The sequence below is a fragment of the Symphodus melops genome (genome assembly GCF_947650265.1).
Source record: "Symphodus melops genome assembly, chromosome: 2".
Classification (NCBI taxonomy): domain Eukaryota; kingdom Metazoa; phylum Chordata; class Actinopteri; order Labriformes; family Labridae; genus Symphodus; species Symphodus melops.
The window spans coordinates 10,816,171-10,839,685 of NC_136692.1; the positions used below are offsets into that span (position 1 = coordinate 10,816,171).

A 23,515-nucleotide genomic window follows, 5' to 3' on the forward strand; every position below is an offset into this window, starting at 1 on the left:
GTACCTGTTCAGCATGCCGTCATGCAGCCCACCACTGAAATGAAATGGACCTCTCAAATTAAGCCCTCTCTTGAGATTACTCCATACGCCCATGGATTGAGCACTATTGTGCATCACTCCATTTGTAAGATTAGATAGGGAGAGAGATTTTAAAATAATGTTAGCTATCATGACAAGGTTTTACCTCAGCCAGCTTTTTATAAAGTAAATATGAGCAAATTGAAGATAAGTAAATAATCCCTCTTCCCTGAGGCAGAGAAAGTCTGGTGGATCTCATTTCATAGAAACCCGCTGCAGAATCAGGCTCTGGTAAAAAGGCAGCGCTATTGAAATTGAATTTGGATTATCCAGCGTGAAATTCTCCAGACTGGAGAGGCTTGAATATTTTTCTGAAGTTGGCGTGTGTGCATGTCCTGCAGGGGAAGGAAGCAGAGCCAGAATTTCACACTGCTATCTGAAATGGTTTCAGAGATGTTATAAATGTGAGTTGTCACCAATGTTTTTGTCTTCAAAGGCATCCTTTGAAGCTATTTAAACTGTCTCTCTGCAGGACACACTGCATATCATCACATTTTCAGTGTGAAATCTCTTCACCTGTCCTTACAACTTTTTCTTCACATCAGGATTCATTCTCCACCTTTTTTTTTTTTTCCCCTCAACTTTCTGTGATAAAGTTTAAATCACTCCAGGCATCTGGTTACCAAACTATTCACTAAAGAAACAAGTCGTACTGAAAGGTCAATATCATTTATTTAGTAGTGGTGAGCTTTCCTCTCTGGAAAAGAAATCTCCACTCATATCATACAAACAGCAAGAACTTCATTAAATCAAAAGAAAGAATGGATTATTAATCAGAGTATAACTTTTTTTATTTCATTAATATGATGCTTCAAGATCTCCTCTGAACTATTTGCCTGGAGAAAACTTAGCCGTTATGTCAAGAAGTAGTCAAACTAAAGCTGATGTTAGACTTTTTTTATGCCATATTATTGCTCGTGTTTACTTATCTTGTCCTTTTATCACCTGAACCTTTTTTAAATGCCATCAGTTGCAGATATTTTCTGTAGTCTTATTAATTCTTATCTCAAGTTCAGCGGTTGCCAATTAAATATTTACCACAACATTAACATTGTGCTTTTTCTTCCTCACCAGTCCAAATCTATTATTTAAACAGAATGCGTATCAGTGCAGCGGAGAGTTTGTAGGTTGCAGCAAAATGTTGTATGAAGTGAGTTTTTATCCTCCTCAGAGTGGCTGCTCACAGTAAACAGAATCTGATGACTGTGGCCAACCTGGGCGTGGTGTTTGGTCCGACATTAATGAGGCCACAGGAGGAGACCGTCGCTGCCATCATGGACCTCAAGTTCCAGAACATCGTGGTTGAGATCCTCATCGAACACAACGAGAAGGTAACGAATGAGAGCGGAATTCGCCGTGCGCACCCTTCAGGTTGACTGCGCTGTTACAAAATGTAACCGAGCACTCCTGCAAAAACTCGGAATATCTGCTCGTGACATCCTTCAGAAGGGTATTTCAATTGGTGTTTAATCCTTGAAAAAAAAAAAAATAGAAAAAGTAGTCGGTCAACTCTTTACTGCACACATGATTCATTCTGTCAGTATTTCCATTTGATGTTCAGAACTATGTTTAATAAAAGCAAGCCATCTCGCCTCAACAAAGTCCAATCATAGTATCAGGTGACATCATGAGATCAGAGAGCTGCAAGCAGCACCTTTTGTTTACCAACCTGGGTGGTGCATTTAATTACTTGATACTGAAGGTTAAGAGAAGTGCAAGCAAAGCACACCGTCATATGTTTTTATGTGCCCGTTTCATGGCACCCAGTGCTTTCTTACTGTTGTTTTGAAGTTCTGTATTTGGCTCTTAAGTTTCAATTTGGCAGATTGTGTTGGCAGGAGGAGCACACACTGTACTGTACCTCAATTAGGGATGATATAACGCTCTTCTTTTCTGCAGATCCTATTTGCTAAAGCTTTTAGACTTTTATATTCACAGAAACATCCTGCCCTAAACCATATCTTAGTCTGCTTCTTCGAGCATATACATTCATCCTAGTAAGTAATGAGGACTTTGTGCAGTGTTTATCTGCATATTGGGTTTATCACTTATTTTGAGATAAAGTGCAGAAATCAGGTGTCTAGATTGTCAGACTTGTTCTAACTTAGACCCTTTAGAGAACATTGCTTTCCCTCAGTTGTTAAAAATGTAGAGAGGGGAGTTGAATAAACCAATTTCTGAGTTTGGCCAACAGGGGGAGCTCCAAGTGCTCAAACCATCGTTAAACACAATGATATTCTCTTCATTTTCACAAGGTTTAGAATTCTGCAGATACATCTCATTTGACTTGGAAGATGCCTGCCTAAATATGTTTATTTTGGTTATGAGTTGTTTCATAACCTGTAGGTCATGGGATCATGTAATCTCCCCAGAATGTCATTAATCAGTGCCAATCCTCACAAGGGGGGATAATTGTCTGTGTCAAAAGGCTGGAAAAAAAAAAGGGATTGAGATTAGTTTTTTAATCTGTTTGGAGCAGAACTGCACTCTGCATAGAATCAGATGAAACCAGGAGCTTTTAGTGATTATTTTTCATTTAATTTTAAGATGATGAACATCTCCACCCATGCTCGCTGATCTAAAATGGGGTGTGAGAGAGTACAGATGCCTGATGAACACCAACATTATACACAACGGCGCCACCAGCATCAGCAGTGTATACTGGGAGTCTGTGAGACTACCCAGAGGTACCCAACAGCGTCCAGGTGATAGAGGATGTAGTGTTAGAATGCAGCAAGAGCATTTTTGAAAAGTACATCGTGTTAGAGCAGGGGAAAAGTTGAGCAGACAGACAGGCATTAACTTCCCTTGCAGCTTAGTCCCACTCTAGACTGTTGATACCCCCAGATACCAACAGTAGACTCTGTTTTACATTCACCTCCATCTGCAGGAAGAGGCGAGAGGGAGAGAGCCAGGCAGCAGCAAACTCTCAGCCATATCAGATTTCTCACTTTTTCTATCTGCCTCTCTCCTAGAAAAGTTTTCTCTCTCTCTCTCTTGCTCTCTCTCTCTCTCTCTCTCTCTCTCTCTCTCTCTCATGCCCCCTCCTCTCCCGTTCACACTCTCGCTCTCACTTTCTCTGCCACTCTTTTCTCTCTCTCTCTCTCTCTCTCTCTCTCTCTCTCTCTCTCTCCCTCTCTCCCTCCCTTCCCTACCTCCCTCCTCTCCTCGTCTGTGATCCTTTCTGAGGCTCTGCTGAGACTTCCTCCTCCTCTGCAGCCCTATTCTCTTTTAACTCTACATCAGAAGTTTATATGTAAACACGGCCTGGTGTAAACACGCTGAGAAAGTTGGCCAGCCATCCTCCAGTCCAAACCCTGTTTATTTTACTCTCTCCTCTTTGGAGAGTGGGTCAATTTCTCTGAGGAAGAATGTCACCTTAACTTAGACCCCAGATATCTGGACGGAATGTGACTGTGTTACATGTGGAGCTGCCCGTGTTTATCTTGGCACTAACTAAATCTTCTCACATGCAGATTTTAGGGTCCAATCATTGAGCCGCTCAGCTCTCCCTCAGAGCACATGCTGTGGCTGCAAATGGCCTTTTTCATTCATCTACCACCATATGAAGCTTTTCACTAAGCGAAGTCAGCTGAGGACATTCTGCTGCTGCTTCTGCTCAACTTTTTGGAGAGTTTCTTTAATGTATTTTGGGGTTTTGGTAGAGACTCACTCACATTGTGTATTCAGATCTTTGCAGATGCTCCAGAGTCATGCCCTCTTTCACCTGCTGCCCCAGCGTTCTCAGCCCCCACAAGGCAGTCCAAGAAGCTGAGTCGACAAAACCGGCCCCTGGCTGTCTACAATCCACAAGCCCTTGACATTCAGAATGGTAAGGCAAATGCACATCTGTATACTCGAGCTCCTCTGTAACATATGGTTGAAATAGATTTTTAAAAACATCTCTCTCACTCATTGACACATCTACTGTAAGTCGCTTTCCTGGTCATAATTTTCATCCAATAAGATTCTCCACGCAATATGTCTCCCTCTAGTTCAGGACCGACAAGTTAGCATTCAGTTATTTATTGTACTTTCTTCTGTTTGAATGTTCCCCCTTTAACAGTTTTGGCTACTCTAAAGCTAATTCTCCTCCTGCTCTCTGCATTTAAAAGACACGAGTAAGAATTCTGCTCACCTTAACATGGAAACTGTAAAAGTTAAGGCTCGTAGCGTTGTGTTATTTTGTCCCTTTCATGTTGTAAGACCTCCGTAGTGTCTCACTGTAGTCACAGTGCTGGAAAAGAAAAACACTGCTGCGTCTTCAATGGCTCATTCTCATGGCTGTATTGTAAAAGGGGATACAGCATTTGAGGCAGAATCCCGTTCATTCCTATGAAAGCTGTTCAAGGACGCATGAGGCAAAACATGTCTGACTTCCAGAAGACGAACAAATTATAAAGACAATGTTAAAGAGTCTCTGGGCCAAATGGCATCAAGTGATGCTGCAGTTACACGTTTAGCTTCTTACTTGTGGAACATGATGCAACAGAACTTGTTATTGATTCTCCCCAATTTAGGACTCTATCCACTGTCTTGTTTCTAAAATAAAGGCATAAAAAGAAAAGTGAAACACAACTGTTTGCTTAAATTACATGATCACTACAGTAAGACTTGTGATGCTACCAGTCTGAGAAAATGATGGAAAATCCTCCAGAATGATCCTACACTTGTATAAACATTCTTATGGAGTTTAAATCTGAACAACTGACGGCATTCATTCACTTTTTGCTTTCTGCATTGTACCTAATAAATTGTTAACGAAGTGTATTCCCCACTGATGACTGCTGATCTGTGAATGTGTTCACTCACTCATGCGTATGGTTGACTGTTGCCTAGTTACCACTAAGAACCATAGCGGTGTGTTAAGTTGACATACTTAACTCAGTCGCCTCGTCTCTCTCAGTAATAATACGTGCACATTTACATTTGTGTCTGTGTTTGCTTTTAGATGCATAATGTGGAGCTCATTTCCTCTGGAAACTGGTCAGCTGAACTTCTGACTCCAACTCCTTTTCTGATCTTTGGCCAGCCAAATCGCTTCCCCTCCACAACACAAAATAAATCTAAATCAGCTTACCAGATTGCCTCTCTTAACCTCCCTCACACCAGCTTTTACCCTGGGGGTATTTTAATATCAGGGATGAAAGCAATAATCCTTTTCTAACCTTTGTTTAAGTCCTACATAATGGTTTCAAAGTACATTGTCTTAGTATGCGGTGGGTTTAAGGATGATCCAATACAAAAGTGTGTCAGCATGATGCCAGTCCTTTTGTGACACTGCATGTGTCAAATCTTCCTGCAGACACGTCAGGCTGAACTTTGTTGCAGGTTCAGGTGATAATTCACTGCAGGTTCATCGTTAAGAGTGATACTGTGAACAGGTTAATAAAATAAATTAACTTAGACTATTATTAAATGCGCGATTGAGTTTAATAGATTGAGTTTAATATTATAGAAGCATTTGATGAATAACAACAAAGTAGGCAGAGGCTTTTTTTCAGTGAATATTTGTGGTGTTTGTGTACAATTAAAGCCAGTTATGATTTGGTTCTAGTCCCAGCACAAATACAAGTCTGTCTTCATTCAATCCCCACAATACCCACATAGTCTGTGCGCGCTGTGCGCCCTCAACGTCGTGGAGTTGCTCCTTCAGACGGCGCGCCCCCTACTCTACTGAGTCTGGTTCTGGAGTGTTTGCAGGGCCGTGAGCAGCTGTAGACACGGGTTTACAAGATCAGAGGAGAGCTACACAATCACACAGGGATACAGAGGAAAAACGTGCAATCAACATGTTGCTGCTCATTCTGTGGCCATTGGGACGTTTATGTCGATAAAGTGATGAAATATATGATCAGAAGTCTGAGTGGTGGAGCAGAGCGGCGTGAGGCTGCTCACCACCTGCAGAGATGAAGCTGTGGGTGCTGTGACGAGTGGAAGCGAATGGCGCCGTAGTGTGCTGCACTGACAAAAAGTGACACGCACAGACTATGTGGAGATTGGGGGTTAGATGTGTTTGATGGAATAATAAAAAAAAGGAGAAATTATTCCAATAAAGTTTAATTTAACATTTGCTTCTGTTCCACTACTATCTCCCTAAAGTATGATCCTTACTTGACGGTAAAACTGAAATAAAAGAGTTTCCCTTGCGTGTCCTAGATTTCTGTCTGTAAGTGAAACAATGTCTTATTATGAACAAAACAAACTTGGTTGTAAGTTTGGCCTGTTTTGACGGCAGTTTGATTTTAAAGTCCTCTGTCTATACCGCATCGCCTTATGTTTTGATGATTTATTCAGCTATTTCATCAAGCGAGCTATCATCAGTAAGCAGGAGCAAGCTGAATCTTTACAGTCGGATATAATCATTGTGAAGAGTTTGTGAAATGAAAGAAACAATGTTTCTTTTTTCTTTTCTTTTTTTCTCTCATCTAAGTGTCAGCAGTTGCAGACGGTTCCAGCCTAGCCACAGACGAGACTTCCATGGGCAGCAACGAGTCCGTATCGTCCCAGTCATCATCGGCCTCGGCCTCAGAGACATCTACAGAAAGGAGTGATCATGCACCCGTTAAATCCGGCCTCAGCTCGGGCAACACCAGGTCAGTGCTTCTCTGTGCTGAAAATCTAATCAGTTACCGTAAATTCCGGACTATAAGCCGCTACTTTTTTCTCACACTTCGAGCACTGCGGCTTCTACTCCGGTGCGGCTAATGCATGGATTTTTTATGGGGGACAATGAGCTTCTGCCGCAAAAACATTTGACTTCGTCACGTCGGATCTTAATATCAGTCATTTTGCGCTTCATGCACGCACCCTCATGATGGAAAACACACGGAGAAATACATATGATGCAGCTTTCAAGTTAAAGGCGATCGACCTGGCTGTCAAAGAAGCTAACAGAGCTGCTGCACGTTAAGATGACACTGACAGCGACAACAGAGACTGAGGAAGTGAGTAATGAAGTCATTCTGAGGCAGTGAATGGATGGACTTTTTCTTGTGAAATATATTACGGTCATCTTTTTCATCAGCCGTGTTACAGACACCGTCGGCTAGGCTTCGTATTGTAACAGTTCATGTTGTAAAGTCAGTAGTTGATAATGTGTTCATAATTCCGATTATGTGGAGAGTCAGTGAATGCACCAGCGAGAACGTGTTGAGTGGCTGTATGAGAGAACGCTGGGGGAGAGTATTTGCGGATGTTACCGGTAGACTACGTCTGTGTAAATAGCTCTTGTTATAGCGTGGACACCTGCGGCTTATAATCAAGTGCGGCTTATATATGTACAAATACATTTATTTACTTATTTTTAGCCGGTGCGGCTTATATCCAGGTGCGCTCAATAGTACGGAATTTACGGTAATATGTGACACTCAAAGCGCAGGTACTGGTCACGAAGCAAGTCCATTTAAAGTTTAGAAAGTAAAAGACAAGACGAGATTAAAAATGAAGATTTCAGGTCTTTTCTCTAACATGAGTTTACAACATTCACAGGTATGCTGTCCGACCAATCACTATTGTTTCCTTTTAGCAGGTTGTCAATAACTGATATCTGCTTTCATCGTTTACCTGATTACAGAATGAGTCTCGGTATCGTTTTTACTTCATTCACTCTTCATATGAATTGCTAAACATGTCCGACATTTGGGCAGCAAGGAAAAAGTTTGGAACTGCAAAGTAACCACTGTGACAAGACAAGAGCATTTTCACTGCACAAGACTTCCTCATAGAGCACAAGAATATTACCCAGAGTCAAGATCTTTTCCATGACTGTTATTAGATATAGGAACCTTTGTGATTTATTTTATTGTTTCGTAGTAATAGTTGTGTACTTTTCATTTTGTTTATTCTACCCTTGTTTGTGACACAATGTTTGTTTTAAGGCTATCTATCAGCCTCACTTACCCTGACTGAAAATCCAATACTCAAGTATCAGTTACATTACTGCCAGTAATGTCTCATATTGCAGCAGAATAAAATGAATCCTTCAGCACTCTCCATTAAGAGTCTGCAAATATTGGTTCTTAAATCTCGCTTTCTCTTTCCCAGGAGATGATTAGATTAGAAATGTAGCTCGCCTTCATAGAGGGCTGACTTGTTGGATACATTTTTTACTCATTGTGACTGATAAGAGAGTATTTACCAAGCGGTAGCCATGACGTCATAGTCCTCGACAGATAAGAAATTTGGTACATTTTAATGCATAGATATACATATCAGGGGAGGCTTTTCAAGCTGTAATACATTCCAGTCTGTATCTTGTTCCAGTAAGGAGCTTCAATGTCGGGATGCTTTGCTTCCCTTTCTGTCTCTTTCAGTCTTCACCCTCTCTTCAAAGTCCTTGGTCGTTTTTTATGTTGTTTCCAGCCCATGCCTCGTCTTGAATGCTGATGTGTGAGGGATGAATTATTGGGTTATATTGCAGATGTTAGACACTCTGCTGTGTCATGTCTCCAGATTCACCTTGAAATAGACTTTCTCCTCATTCACTGTCCCCTTCTCTCTTCTCTGTCAGCTGAAAAGAGCCGTAAAATCAAAACAAATCCACTTCACTACTTGACAGGGGACACTGTGATTCCTCTCCCGCTTTGACCCCTGTGGGTGTGCGCCCACCTGTGTTTGTAGGCATGTTTGTGTCAACCATTTTCTCCAAGTTCCAGGATTGGACAGACAATGCTCTATATTTCTTATGTAACTACCACCGTTCTCCCCCCCCCCCCACTTTGGCTACTTTTTTTTTTTTTTTTTGCCTGCTTTCCCACATATGTGGAATCATGTTGGAGGACGGAAGGAGCAAGCAGGAGGGGGCCATAAATCTCAGCTCTTATTTGTTTGGGAGACAGGTGGCCGAGCGTTGGCTGTGTAAATCGTATTGACATTGGGGAGATATTCATCTTGTTTACCTTTATAGCCGCAGCCGCTGTCCCTTTATGAAGACTTGTGCCATATGTCACAGGGTGTCGCCCTGGCTTTGTTCACTCATAAATCTTAGCATGTGAGATTGGTGGAGACCTGTTAGCACAGCACCTTTGGCCTCGGATTCTGCTTCAGTCCTCGCCAAAAAAAAACAAAAAAGAGGGATGGCGATTGCTGCATTACTTTCAGAAAAGTGCACGGTGGTGAGCCTGAAGTGCACCTGGAAGTGGAAAAACTGCATATTTTAGTCTGTTTCCTCCAGAAAAGCTGCAGCTAAATCTGCCTGGTCATACACAAATGCATCCTGACTCGCACAGTGTCAAGCAATAAGTCTTTGCGGGCTGTGGCATGATTTATCATCTCCGTCATTTTCGATGCCTTGCCTCATTTCTCCTCTTCTCCCAAAATACAGCTTCTCCCCGCGGTTCTGTTGCCCGGAGTCCTTCCCAATGAGGTTACATGTTTCGGCCACTTGTCCCCTCCTCTCCCCCTGCTCGTCCTCCATCTCTCCATGCCTCTCACTCGCGGACAGCTGTGGCTCATAAAATGGTGGATCAGAGTTTATTTCCTGCCCACCCAAACTTGAGGTGGCTGAGCGGGCAGCTTGGCACTTGGTTTAATCCCACTTTTCTCCCAGAAAACACTGAAAAATCTCACGACTGGCCTTCTTTTCTTCAGAGGACAGACAGTTGATACTATAGCTCCAATCGTCTGCGTCTTAGCTCCTCGGCAGGATCTACAAGGCCTGGATGATGCACGGGGAAATTCCTGCAGTAATGAGAAGCAGCAGTCGACTTCTGTTGATGGATTTCTCCCTGCTACTAACCTGGCAGCGTGAGATAATGTGATGATTGTGATAGCTCAAATAATAAACCAAAGCCTCCTGTTGCAGTTCCCTTTTGATATTTAATTTCGCATCATGTTTTGTCTGTAAAAGTTCCACTTTAAATGACTATTCAGGACAACTTTATAGATAAAAACAACATCTGGAGACGGATTTTCAAAAACGCTGCATTTTTACGAGTCCCCATTTACTGTATTTAATCATGTTTAGAGGAGAAGCTTAGCTAGGCCTGTGATGGGTAAAAACAACGGGATGAGTAATTCAAGCTTGATGCTATTTTTGTCCAAGAGAAATGGCAAACGATTTCCCTCGGTTTGGCTTAGCTATAATTGTGAAAGCAATTTTGGGATGAATCAATTTACCTCTGGTACATTTAGCAAGTTTCTAGGGCAGCCATGTGGCTTCTACTGACTCTTCCTATCAGTATTTTCAAGTGTCATTTCAGTGTTTTTATTTTAAAGATAAGTTTTCTCAAATTTATTTGCATGAACAATGATTTTGTTTTTTATTGCTGTGGGTAGTGGGAGGGGGGGGGGGGGGGGGGATTTGGAATGGTTCACCTGCAGTTGGCTATGGTGTTGTGGCTCCTCTGCTCTCCCTTATCTTGGCTGTGACCCAGGCAGACAGTGGTTGTGTCTTGGACCAGGTTAATGAGTGGATTTGCTGCACTGCAGTGCACTGTCCCCCCATGCTGATGTGGAGCAGCTGAGCACCACAGTGGACCAACACTGCTGCAGAGCTATAAATCACCAACAGTCAGGCCAGGCCCCGAACGGAACAACCACGGCTGGGGATGGGACAAGCAAACTGAGACGAGGGCTGGGGAACAAACAGAGGGAGGAAATGATACAGCGTGGGGAATAAAAGCCTGAACATGTTACGGTGAATTCACCTCCATCTACGTATGTCCATATAAGGATCCATACCATGTTCCCGCCTTAAGGCTGCCTTGCGCTTTCTCTTTCATTGGTGCCAACATAACCACTATTCACAACATCCTCTCAACCTCCAGCCCCTCCCCAGCTGCTCCCTCTAATTGCCTTTATTAACGTCTCTATGGGAGCGGCAGCTAGGAGCAATTTGCTCATTATGTACTGTATTAGCACTGGCCCTGGAGCAGGCATGGAACACAGAGGGATGCCTGGCTTAGACTCCTCTCCAATCTACCTTTACCAGGACCCCTGCTTCCATCCCCTAGGTTGCCCATACACTCATTGGTCCTGACACCAACCAGAGTGATACACAGCTACCTCTATTACTGATGAAGCCTCTGGTAAAGGAGTGAAGAGTTATGGTTGTCTTTACAAATATAGATGTATTATACATTACTTTGGGTATTAAACATACATACAAGGGGTGACAAATTAAAGAAAAATCATCATAAAGTGGGTCACCCTAAGCCTCCAGAAGAGATTAATTGCACATTGGCGTCAATTCTACACTGATCTGGAACAAGACCGCTATTAAATCAAAAGATTTTTGCTCATTTAGTGTACTGTGTGGGATGGCGGGGGTTGGTGCTGTCAAATGTGTTGGACCAAAACACACATAGGTGACTCAAGACCATAACATACGTTTCGGCGGTGTCATACTCCTCAAAGTCTTCAATGACCCCGTGCACTGGGTTACCTGAGGCTCAGTTGTTCCCGTCACTTTTTTTTTTTCTCCAGTAGTTCTACACCTGTCTTTCCATAGTTAGACACATTAATGATAATAATGAAGATTAGTGTTTGTCTTTGATCAGTCAGGATAGTTGAACATGTTTTAATTTGACATTCTCTTTACAGTCAGACTTATATTTTACGAATTAATTGGGAGGTTGGAATCACAATTTTATTTTTGGCTGTCCTCTGAACAGAGAAGCAAACAACGGGCAGCATATGAATATTCCTCCAGAATTCATCCTTTATGTTTCATTCATGACTGTTTGCATCCGTCAGTCTGCATCCTCTCCCTATAAAATGAGAATTTGTTAAAAAAAATCTGCCTTGTTTGATTTAGACAAGTTGACAGGTTAGACGAAGAGAATGTGTTAACATTAATATGATAACACTTGTATAAATACTGTTACTATTTGGCTTCAGTATTGGAGCACAAACACCCTCCAAACTATGATACATAAAGGTCAAATAAATGCCTTTTTATGACTTTGAAATTCAGACCTTGAGATAAATAAGTTAAAGTAGCTCTTGATGCTTACCTCTCAGGTTAATACAGGCTACTGTTGAAGAGTCAGTTCTTTTCAAGAGGCTTTCTAGCAGATGGAGTGGAGGGATTATTTGATTTATGGAGCCTGTTGTCCTTGTTATGGGGATAAAAACTGCAGTCTGCACACACTAACAATTCAAAGTCCTTTCTTCTATTACTGCTTTATGATAGGGAGAAAGATAGAATTTTTGTTTACATTCCATAATGTAACTTTAGTGAAGAAGTGCTGCATTTGAATATACACTCAGTATAGTTGAAGACATAAAGATATTTTATTCTATTTTCCTTTATGTAATTTAGATTAGAATACAAATCACTGTTAAAAAGTGACATAACGCATTGGATTAGGCAAGATGTAAAGTCTTGCGTGCTCTCTAAAGTTTTCTAACAATTTCAGGCGGGCCGCCTATTAATCTCAACTCGTCCAGTCTGGCTCCAGAAGCCCGAAATCATTATTCTCCACAATTAACAAACTTCTCATCCGTCTGGGCAACGGTTCCCAATCCTTCACAGCAAAACAAATGCACCTCCTACTTGTCATTCTTCCAAATTAAAAAAGACGCCATCTACAACAACCTGTCCCTTCCTTCTTCCACCTGCCTCACTTAACTTGTAAGGCCCGGTCTCCCCTGCAGTGCTCTTAGACCATGTGATGGGAATGAAAACCTCCACTGGACCCTATCCCATCCAGTCTTGTACAGGCCGGCCTCCCTTCCCACCCTAACCCCACTCCTTATCTCAACAGTTAACTCCTCTCTTTCCACTGGTGCTGTTCCACTATCGCTTAAACTGCTGCTGCTTACCCCCATTTTGAACAAACATGGACTAAATCCCGACAGATCTACCTCCAACTTCTCAGTTCTTTCAAAACTAGTGGAACGTGCTGTCGCTTCTCAACGCAAAATCCACCGCTCTCTGCTAATGACCTTGATGAATCATTCCAATCTGGGTTCCATTCCCACCACAGAACCCTCAACATTCTCTCTCATCCTAGTGGATCCTAAAGCGCAGCATTTGAACACCATCAACCATTCCATCCTTCTCACCGGCCTTGAAACCACTTTCAACATCAGCAGCACTGCTCTCTCCTGGCTCAGTTCACACCTCTCTGACAGATCCCAGTTCACTGCAAATCCCCCACCGCTCCTCTGCTCGTCTTCTTACATACTCCCGCCCCCAAGACCACACCCCCCCCCCCCCCACCCCCCAATCCTTCATAACCTCCATTGGCTCCCCATCCCACAGCGTATCCACTTCAAACTCCTCATCCTCACCTACAGAGCCCTACATAACCTGGCTCCACCTGTTTGAACTCCTCCACCAGCACACTCCCATCCACACTTTTAAATCTCCTGGCTCCCCCTCGCCTTGTCATTTTTATTTTGTTGTTAAATGTTGTCACTCCTTGGTAAAGTTTCTTTGAGTATCAAGAAAAGCACTATATAAGACTAATTTATTATTATTATTATTAGCATTACTAAGTGAAACTGACCTGTTGCTACGGCTCCACCACTTCATGATGGGGTTAACAGTATTTAAAAAAAAGCCACCACTCATCATGATTTTTATGTTTTTGTCTAAAAGTGTCATTGGGGGAAAAACACAATGCTAAAGTATTCTGGGCAAATAAATCCAGTCCAAATCCAGTCCCAGCACCTTGAGATCTTGGTGGACTAACGTGTGTGTGTGTGTGTGTGTGTGTGTGTGTGTGTGTGTGTGATCTTCAGGTCACATGCAGCAGAAGCCTCCTTGTCCTCAGCTGGGGCTCCGGGAGAAAGTCAACCTGCTGCCACCACAGCTGCTTGTGACAAAGAAAAGCTGGAGGAGAGGTAAGAAAAGGGTCCCTCTCTTTGGATTCCTTTCCCTGTTTTTTTATTTCCCTTCTTTCTTTCCTTCTGTTTTCAGACCCATCTATTGGTCAAATGTCGTGCTTTTAGGTGCTTCCACTTATTTGCTCTTTTACTCATTTCTTTGCTTGTCTTATCTTGCCTCTTCACTCAACAGAATTCCCTCGCTCATTTAACAAGTACTCACAGTCCTGCACAAAAAATATTTCTCCTGATGTTTTTTTTTTTTTTGGGGGGGGGGGGGGGGGGGGGGGGTTGTTCACCTTTGAGGGATCTTAATGCAGCAACCTTCTCGCCCTTTTTCAAAGATACACACACAAGTACCGAATGTCACACTGAGACTAAATGATGATGATTTCAGAGCTTTCAGATGTTAGCGAGGAAATTCTAAACAGCTTGGTTATTCTATAGGCCATCCAATTTGTATATACACAATCCTCATTTTTTCCGAATGCAGTATTTGCTGAAGCGCGCTCTCTCGAAATTCTGAATTCAGGAACTCGGCTGAATATTGTTGTATTGACAACTCTGTGGCCACAAACTTTTTTTTTTTTTTTTTTTCATTCAGTTTGTATATCTTCTTTCTCCTCTCTCATCCTACATTGTTGCTGCTCTGCAGAAAGAATATGAAATATTTATCAGGGCATCGTGTGTTGAAGGCACAACTTCTATATGGTTATGTTTCTGGCATTCGAGATAACGCTTTTTGCAATTGTGAGCAAAACAACCTTTCTGTGGAAACAGTTTTTGTGTTTTTTTGGGGGGAACTCGATGGCATAAATACTTCCTTTTCCTCACCTTTGCAGAGCGATGAATACGGTTTCTTTGATAGCACTCTTTTACATCACGCTGATTTAAAATACAGCTTCTGAGCTCACAAATATGAATTTAAAAAGCTGAAGCACGGTGCAGTGGGATTTCTATTCTACCTCTGTTTGTGTGAAAAGCTACTTTAGAGTCCCCCCCGACACTTTTTAATTATCTCACCATAGATGGTTGTGTGCGGAGCAGGACCCGATGTGTGCCTGCCTTTTCGGCTGCACAAAACCTGCTACAAACAGCGCTGCATTTCTTTGTGAGTGCATGCACACGGGAGCATTTGGGCGTGTTTTCAACCGCTCGCTGCTCTGTCTAGACAGAAGATAGTGCAGGACAGGAGGATGTAGTGGCCCCGGCTCGTCTCTTGGTACTTTTTGCTTATTCTTCAGCCTGGCCCATTTCTGCTGTTTCAGGCTAGTGAGTGAATGAACAAGCAGGCCCCGGGCCCAGATTGAACTGTGCGGTAATCCTCCCCAAAGCTCCGCCAGCTCACTGATTGCCTTCATTTTTCAGTGTCACCAGCAGGAAAGCCAAGGCAGTGTACCCATGTGAGGCTGAGCACGACTCTGAGCTCTCCTTCCAGGTCGGTGCAATATTCAACGCCGGTAAGTGTTATCGCCTACACCAGTCGCTCACTCAGAACCAACCCTGGCATATTGGATTTGGAGGAAAACCGAACACCCAATCTGATCTTCAATCGAACAGAGAGATGAGACGAGCAGAGGGAGAATGGGGAAGCGTGGGGAGAGCGTGGTGGAGGGAAGGCAGGCACAGATTTGCTCTTCAGTGAGTCTGGAAGAGGCTCCACTGAGCTTTAATCACTCTCAGAGGAAATGAGGATTTTGTAGTTCCTATTTTTTGTCCAAAACCTTCTTTTGTGAGACACACAGTAGAGAGATACCGTAGTCCTTCCTGGGAATCAGTGGTCATGCCCGTGATAGGATCCATAGATGCATTGTGGATTGTTGGTTGTCATGGCCAGTTTTTTTTTTCTTTGGCCTCTATTTAAAAGGCGAGATAACAAATCGGTTTTTTTATCCATTTTGAAAGCCAGCGGTCTGTTCGGTTTAAGTTAATGCTGTCCCATTAAACATGAAGTGATCAAGAGTTGTGATCTATCCTGTATGACAAAACCAAACAGCTGCCATTGTTGTGGCTCAAATACTTTCTATTTCTTCTTTCTGTACGCATAATGTTTCTTGCTTTGATTTGTGTACATGGAAGCTCGTAAATATGAACTCATCAATCACAATGAAATCAAACAAACACTAACTAGATTGAAGAATCACATATTCAAAAACTAAATGAGCTCAAACAGTAGATCCCTCTCTTTATTCTCAAACTTCACTGTGAGCAGAACTAAGTTTGGTTGGGTGTTGTGTAAGTCTGCTTTCGCTCCTTCAGCTCTTAATCAGGCTTTAAATGAACTGACTGACACTTTACACAGGGAGATTCTCATTTACTAAACATGGACACTAGCTCGAGGACACTTGACAATAATCACTCTTCAGTTATTTTAAATGTATTTGTGATTTTTCTTCTTTTTTTTTTCATTCTCAGCCATGTGCATAACAAAAGGTCAAAAGGTCTGATTGCAGCAGCGTTACATACGGTTAATGTTATGAAAACAAATCACTTGTACAAGTGAAAGATCAACTTTGCATCGCTCTGAATTTTTCTTGAGGCTAAAATCGGAACTTCGTTGACTGTATAGCGTGAAGGTTTCGTTCACAGTCCTGATTTAAAAGTGTTGTTTTTATTCTGCAACACACATTTTATGTTGTATTCTCTGTTATGCATTTACTAAACTAACACACGTCTCTAGTTACATGTCCACAAAGTAAAAAGATGAAGACATTTCAAGTGTCATTAAGAGTACTCGCAGCGTGCTTATTATGAAAAGTTCTTTATGTTTATAGTTCAACAAAAGATTGTCTTTTCGGGGACTAATGAATCAAGATTAATGGAGAAATGAAGAAAAAAAAAATTATTTGGCAATAAACGGTCTAAAAATGTTTTTTTAACCACACAGCAGCTGGGGATTAAAATGAGAGTTTTGTTATTGGACTCATACATATGTATGTGTTGTTTCTCTAAAAATTATTATATGAATTAAAACACAGTTCTTATTCTCATGTATTTCTGTCTCATCCTTCTGGGAAGGAAATGGTGAGAAATAAAAAAAAAAAGAAAACAAGTAGACATTAAAATAGACTTAAGTGCTTTAAGTTGGATGTTAAAGCCATGTTACATCCTCTTCACTGAATATTAGTGATGGGTTTAATCTTTTCCTTTCACTCTTTCAAATCTTTGGCACGAGGAAGATCTCATTGACTGCGTTCAACCTTCCCGGACTTAAAGGGCCCCCTCCCCTCCTGTCTGTGCTCTCTCAAAAGGCCCGTCCCTCACACACATGCATGGTAGAGAACGAGCAGAGAGAGAGCAAAACCTGATTGGTCCATAAAAATCGAAACCGAATACAGACGTTGGTCAAAGTTTTGCTACAGTTGGCAGATTTCTTTTGTTTCTTTTCAGAGCACATTAATTATTCATTTCTGCCTGGATTTAAAGACAATTTCCACCAAAATCTTAAAAAGTATATCTGGAGAAAATTACCAAGGTTTTTCTTTCTTTCTTTTACAAAACTTTAAATGGTGCATTGAATCAGACCCCTGTGTGAACTGCTCATGGTCTTACACTGACCTGCATGCACAAAAGAAGAACAACAAAACATCCCATGCAGCACGGTGTGAAGAGAGATGAATTCATAACAGGATGAACTGATGACACCAAGAACAACAGTGCAAACCTTTACAGTTATGGAGGTCACTTCAGGGTTCACTCTACTTTTTTTTCAGTACTACTATGGTGGTTCTATTGCTAACTGAGTAGATTCTCACCTCATATGTTTGGGATGATTGACCAGTGTCAAAGTCTGTTCACTGACCAATCAGATCTCTTGATGATGGTGAGCTAGTCATGAGAGGAAAGGAGGGAGAGAAACTGACAAACAAACCTTATTAACTGTCATTATCTTTCATTTGAAACATGATGTAATATTATGAATGACTTACAGTTTCCTTACAGCACTGAACTGTTTTCTTTTTTGTAAGCATCCTGACTGATTCCAGTTATCTTTTCATATTCAATTTAAATGAATGTAAGGTGACAAACAGGTTGTTATATTCAGTTCTAATGTGCACTTAGTGATATTATAAGCCTTCATTTGCACTTTCATTGTCACCTTTTTTTCTCAGTTCTTCCTGCATTCCTTGCTGCTGCAGCTGTGTTTTTATTTTGGATTTTGTGTTAAACTTCATATTTTTCAAAATCCCAGTTTGCACTGAGTTTGTGTAATATGACGATCTGCTGAGAGCAGATTTGTCCATGATGGAGAAAGCCTGGATATGTTGAGAACAGTTGGCGTGACATCAAAGTCCATGCATTCTGCCCTGACTCTACAGACTGAGGTCACATTGATCTGACCTGTATAAAACGTGGATTCACATATGAAAGTGGCCAGATGTGATCTGAAAAGATCAGATTCTGAGTGCCTTGTGCTGTTCACTGTCTTAAAATAATTAGATCTAAGTCACAGTGGCAAAAACAAATCTGATTCAAGCCTGCAGTAGTTTTTGAATCTCAGATGCAAGGATAATTATTCAATTTGTAGACAAAAGAAGAATTATGGGAGAATGCTTTGGAAGTTAAAAAAATGGTATGTGCCAAGACATATCTAGGGAAATTAATTCTGAAATGAAATCCAAACACTTGCTTTTTAGTATACCTGCCTTATTTCTTTTGTTTTTCAGACCTGTGCTTTGTTAAAACATGCTCTTTCTCTGCATCCTCTATCTGCCCCTCCACCCCTCACACTCCCTGTGGTGCTGTTCCCCCCTTCTGACGCTGTGTCCTCTCCTGCAGTGACCCCGTCCAGAGAGCCCGGCTGGCTTGAGGGCGAGCTGGAGGGAAAGAGGGGCCTCATCCCTGAAAACTATGTCGAGATGCTGTAGCTCCGAAACAGAAATATCTACGGACAACTTATCACATCTACCAGCAGCGATGGCAATCACAGTCAAGCCTTGTTTCTCAAATCCATGTATTCTCTCAAGCAAGTGACAAAATGTTATCATCTGTGGATTCTTGATTCTCAAGTTTATGCAGTTTTTGGGTTTGGCAAGTCAATTATTTGATGCTCGTTTTAGTTTGGTCAAGAATCCACATGATAATCGGCATTGTAATGAAAAAATGGTTTTGCACTTATAATATTCTGCTGTATACAAAGATGCTGGTGCCTCCAAACATCCATTTCACTGTGTTAGCAGCTCCAGAGGTTGAGCGTCCCTCTGTTAATCAGCCTGACTCTCCTCCCCCAGTTATACATGGTATCCATGAGCTCCCAAGTCAAAGAAGATCCTCAGAAAGTGTAGGGATCAAGGGATGTCAGAACTCGAGCTTGGTTAAAGATGTTTCGTGACAAATCCAGAAGTTTTACGCCCTCTTTGACAATGATGCACAGTTGGTTTCAGCTTTAGAGAGATTAGAGATACTGTACCTACCGTGCCTTAAACCACCAGCAAATGTATGTATGGGTATGTAGGGAAGTGGAGTGTTACTGCTTTAGCTTTTAAAATGTTGCATTTGTTTCTGTTATTTTAAGAATATTTGAATATTCAAAATGAGGCACATGCTATTGTAATTATATTTTATTTAATTGGCACATTGATTGCATGACTTTTATTCATTTTAAATATACTCCTTACAATTTTAGTTTTTTGGTGCACTCCCTCCTTGAAACACAGGAAACGCCTCTTTGATGCCAAATGAAGCTCTCGTGTTAAACACTAGCGTCAGACAAGAGACAGCAGAGGTAAATAAAAAAAATTCTAATAATCCAAACAAGTGTTTATGTTCCTGTGCAATGATCTCTTTTGTTTAAGCGTTTTTCTTTGAAGTTGCTCAATTTGTTCTGAGCAGGGTAATGACACACTCCCACACTGCTGAAATTTGAGTTTCATTTCAATGTTTTTTGTAATAACTGATTTTAAACCAAAGCTGTACCATCAAAGAGACCATGAATGCAGTATTTTCAAGTATTTCAGTTTCACTTTGGTTCATTGTAAATAGACATATTATCCAAAGAGTGATGAGTACCAAGTATGTTCTTCCAAGTCTCCAGTGACCGACAGATTTGAAGTTTTCATTTGAGTTGGTTTAAGTCTGTGCACGTCATTTTACAATTCATTACTCAGCTGTTCAGTCCATGTTTTCATGATATTTGTAAAGGCCCTTGACTATTTTAATATGTATACCTTTGGGTATCCTCTTCATCAACGTCATACAAATAAAGGTGTGTTTTTGTTCTTCACTTCAAGTTTCCTGCCTTCAATAAATGTGATCTATAAAATTCAATATTGAAAATAAATGTTTTGTTTTATGATGGAAAAAAAAAGGTTTCATATATTTTCAGTGAACATATTGGGGAAGAAGATTGGCTTATCAAATGAACACTGACATTTTAATCTCATGAACTAAATAAAATTGAGGAAAGCAATCCACTTTTATGGACACATTTTGTCAGTGCGGATGTATAAATAAATAAATGGGGAATATTTGTCTAGTCATGTTAGAGATGTTCTAATACAAGTTTTTATGTTTCCCAATACTGTTACAAACCAACACTGAGACTCCAGTTTTCACCTTATTGGGTACTTCTCTCATACTAGAGCAAATATAAATGATACAGTTTTATTATTAAACAGCTGTAGGCTAAATGAATAGATCTGTGAGGGGATAATATAATTGCCATCGGTATATGTCTTGGCTCTTCAACCCCCTACTCAGAACCCAAGAACAAGCTAAGCTAACGGTAGCAGCTTCTCAGCATGTGGCCTCTCCTTAAGTTTATGGCTATACTTTAGCAAACTATCAAAGTCAATAAGGCATTCATGTTAATGCTTAGCCAATTTTACTTGAAAAACACAGACATAGTGGGGGGTCGACAGTCACGACCTTCACGTTGCCAGCTTTGCTACTTTGAGGAAAATCCAACAGGAAAGTCTGCAGAAATGCTGACTCATGAAAAGTGCATGATTTGATGTTGTACAGTCCGCATCAGAGGCTTTCCATACCGGATTTGAGAGTGGGACAGTACTCGCATGCTTACTGGGGAATGCATAGCTTAATCTGTGAGTCAGAGGACCATGTCCAGTGTCCAATGTAAGGCCTCATGAGGCCTATATTGACCTGCAATGACCCAACTGAACAAAATCAACAGCGACACAAATTTCTAAAAGTGGTTTATAATCGTACACATTTAAACACGCTGATCCACCTACACCTCTCACCAATTAGCAAAGAGAGACTTACTCTTGTTAATTCTTCGACTACATCTGTGCAATTAACACAACAAATAGCCCCAAGACCCATCTGGCCTCATGTGTAATTACAACCACTCCAACAGAACCTAAACATCTCCAATAGGCAGGCCAATGGACTGTTGAGACGTGTGAACACACGTATGCCTTGAAAATACCTGATTTTGGAGCTTTTATTTCAAGTGTGCCACACGTCTTCTTCTGCACACATAGTGATTACATAATGAAATGAGGCAGAGCTAATGAGACGGGCAAAATATTCCCCCTCAATCAACCCCGCAGGGCTATTCATCATTTTCATCTTCCCTCTGCCTGAATACTGCTGAATCATAAAGACATCCAGCCTGCCTGCCTCTCACTCTCCTTTGGACTGTCTGTCAGAAAGCGTGCCATATGGCTCTATCTGCCATCCTTTCCCTTCTGCATACCTTTTCTGTGTCTCAGGTGCATCCATCTCTCACTGTCTCCCTCTTCCTTGCCCTCCTTTCCCTTTCTTTTCTGCTCATTTTCTATTGCTTCACTAGAACTTTATGTTGATTGTTTATCTTTCCTACTTGATTTAGAAATTAGATAAAATAATTCAGGTAGACCAGAGTCACATTTTAGATACTATAGCTGCCTTAATATGACTTCAGATTCCAGGGTCTCTGCATGCATTATGTATTGACTATTACAATGGATAAGGGTGAACTAGTGTAACTGTCGATTTAAACTCAATATACTGTAGGTGTGATAGGTGGAGAAACGTCCAAATGGGCATTTACATTTTTCATTTGTGAGAGCCCTGGCAGTGTGCCAACTGTCCTCTACCTCCCCATGACGCAGTGTCCTTCAGCCCCAAAACATAGTCCCAAAGCGTGACTTAACTCAGATCAAAGCCTGCACCATTTTACCTCAAATTATGAGGAAATGACACAGCTCAGTGCCGAAGAAATATGTCTACATTCCCAAATTTGCGAACTTAAAACATTCCTGTGTCTTTATCTGGTTCGTTCTGAAGCGAAGCATCAAAAATAAAATCATAACAGAACTTGATGTGTTATTGGGGGTGAAATCTGAGTGGGAAATTGGAGAAAAGTGAATTTCAAACATAGAGGAGAGAGTGTGGAGGGGGAAAAGCTTCAGCTCAGAGAGTGGGCCACAGAAGCTGCCATGTGCGCGGGCGCAGCCGTGAAATCAGCCTGATCCAATAGATTCTGTTTATCTGGCACGACTACAAGTGAAAGCAATTGGAAATCTGGGGGAGATTTGGAGAAGGCTGTGGATTCAGAGAGAGAAAAAAATGAGCAAAAAAAGTAATACTGTCTGCTCTACAGTCTGGCAAAGCAAACGAATTTTCAGAGCAGCTTTTAACAAGGTTAATGGTGATTTTTCTCCACAGGCGCTTTTTTTACTGTAAAAGTCTCATCTTTGCACGGTTTATCTCTGTCTTTTTTACTCTCGTCTCTTTCTGTTTGTCTTTGTTTCCTTCATCTCCTCTCCCCTTGACGGCTCTACCTACTGCTGCTCCACATCATTTCTGTCTTTCCACGCTACCTCTGTGTTTTTTGGCTCATTATCCTCCCCAGCCACCAAATGCAGCTGTTTTGAATTCACGCAGATCAAACAGTCCAATTTTTAGAGCATGGTTCCTAGCTTGAAATTTTTTTTCACACACTCACATACAGCACTTACATTCAGTACATACACAGACTTTACATCATGTTACCGGTTTAACAGTTTTATTAGAATCTTGCAATAGTTTTGCAAACACAAGTATGGCAATATCTGCATCAAGATACAGTAGTAACGGGTTTCAAAGATGTTTCGTAGGTTTATGTTAAAGGATGTCAACTGTTCGTTTGCTGGATAGTTGTTGAGAAATATTGTACAAAGCATCTGAGTAAAAAGTCATTTTTGGAATTGGAAAAAAAAGCATTTGTGTATATTTATATAATAAGAAGAAATGCACTGCCATGGCTGTGGAGATATGGCTTAGTCTACACCCGATTCATTACCGTGAACAGAAAATGGCAATGACGTGACTCCACATATAGTGACGTAATGGTGTACTGTGAACAGCAGTAGAGCACATTCTGAGTCATTCATGCCTGAAGGGAGCCCATTTAAAGTGGGACAGCTTTGAAGATAACATTGCTATCTTTCCAAAATCATATTTTAGGAGTTTTCATCAGGTGGTTATGACCAAAAAGTATAGTTCACTTTGTCTAACATTGTAGTTATCACATACCTTTTTTCAGGGGCAACATCAAAAGACTGACTAACCCTTTCATGTCTGTAATGGAAATATAAAGTTACAGCCGGGGTATAGTTAGCTTAGCTTGGCTTTAAGGCTAATAGCGGGCGTAACTGCTAGCCTGGTTCCATCCAAATGAAAAAATGTGTGTACCGTTATGGCTTATACCAATAAGCATATTTAATCTTATGTT

At 41.2% G+C, this 23,515-nt stretch overlaps 1 protein-coding gene across 1 annotated transcript in view; it reads left to right on the forward strand.

Moving 5' to 3' along the window:
- The window catches only part of arhgap10 (Rho GTPase activating protein 10), a 46,402-nt gene extending 26,325 nt beyond the window's left edge, over window positions 1–20,077 (forward strand). Inside the window, 6 exon segments of the mRNA XM_079337700.1 lie at window positions 1,234–1,409; window positions 3,769–3,910; window positions 6,512–6,674; window positions 13,771–13,872; window positions 15,223–15,314; window positions 18,634–20,077. Coding sequence (XP_079193826.1) covers window positions 1,234–1,409; window positions 3,769–3,910; window positions 6,512–6,674; window positions 13,771–13,872; window positions 15,223–15,314; window positions 18,634–18,722 — 764 coding nt within the window. The 3' untranslated portion in view covers window positions 18,723–20,077.
- Window positions 20,078–23,515: the final 3,438 nt, after the last annotated feature.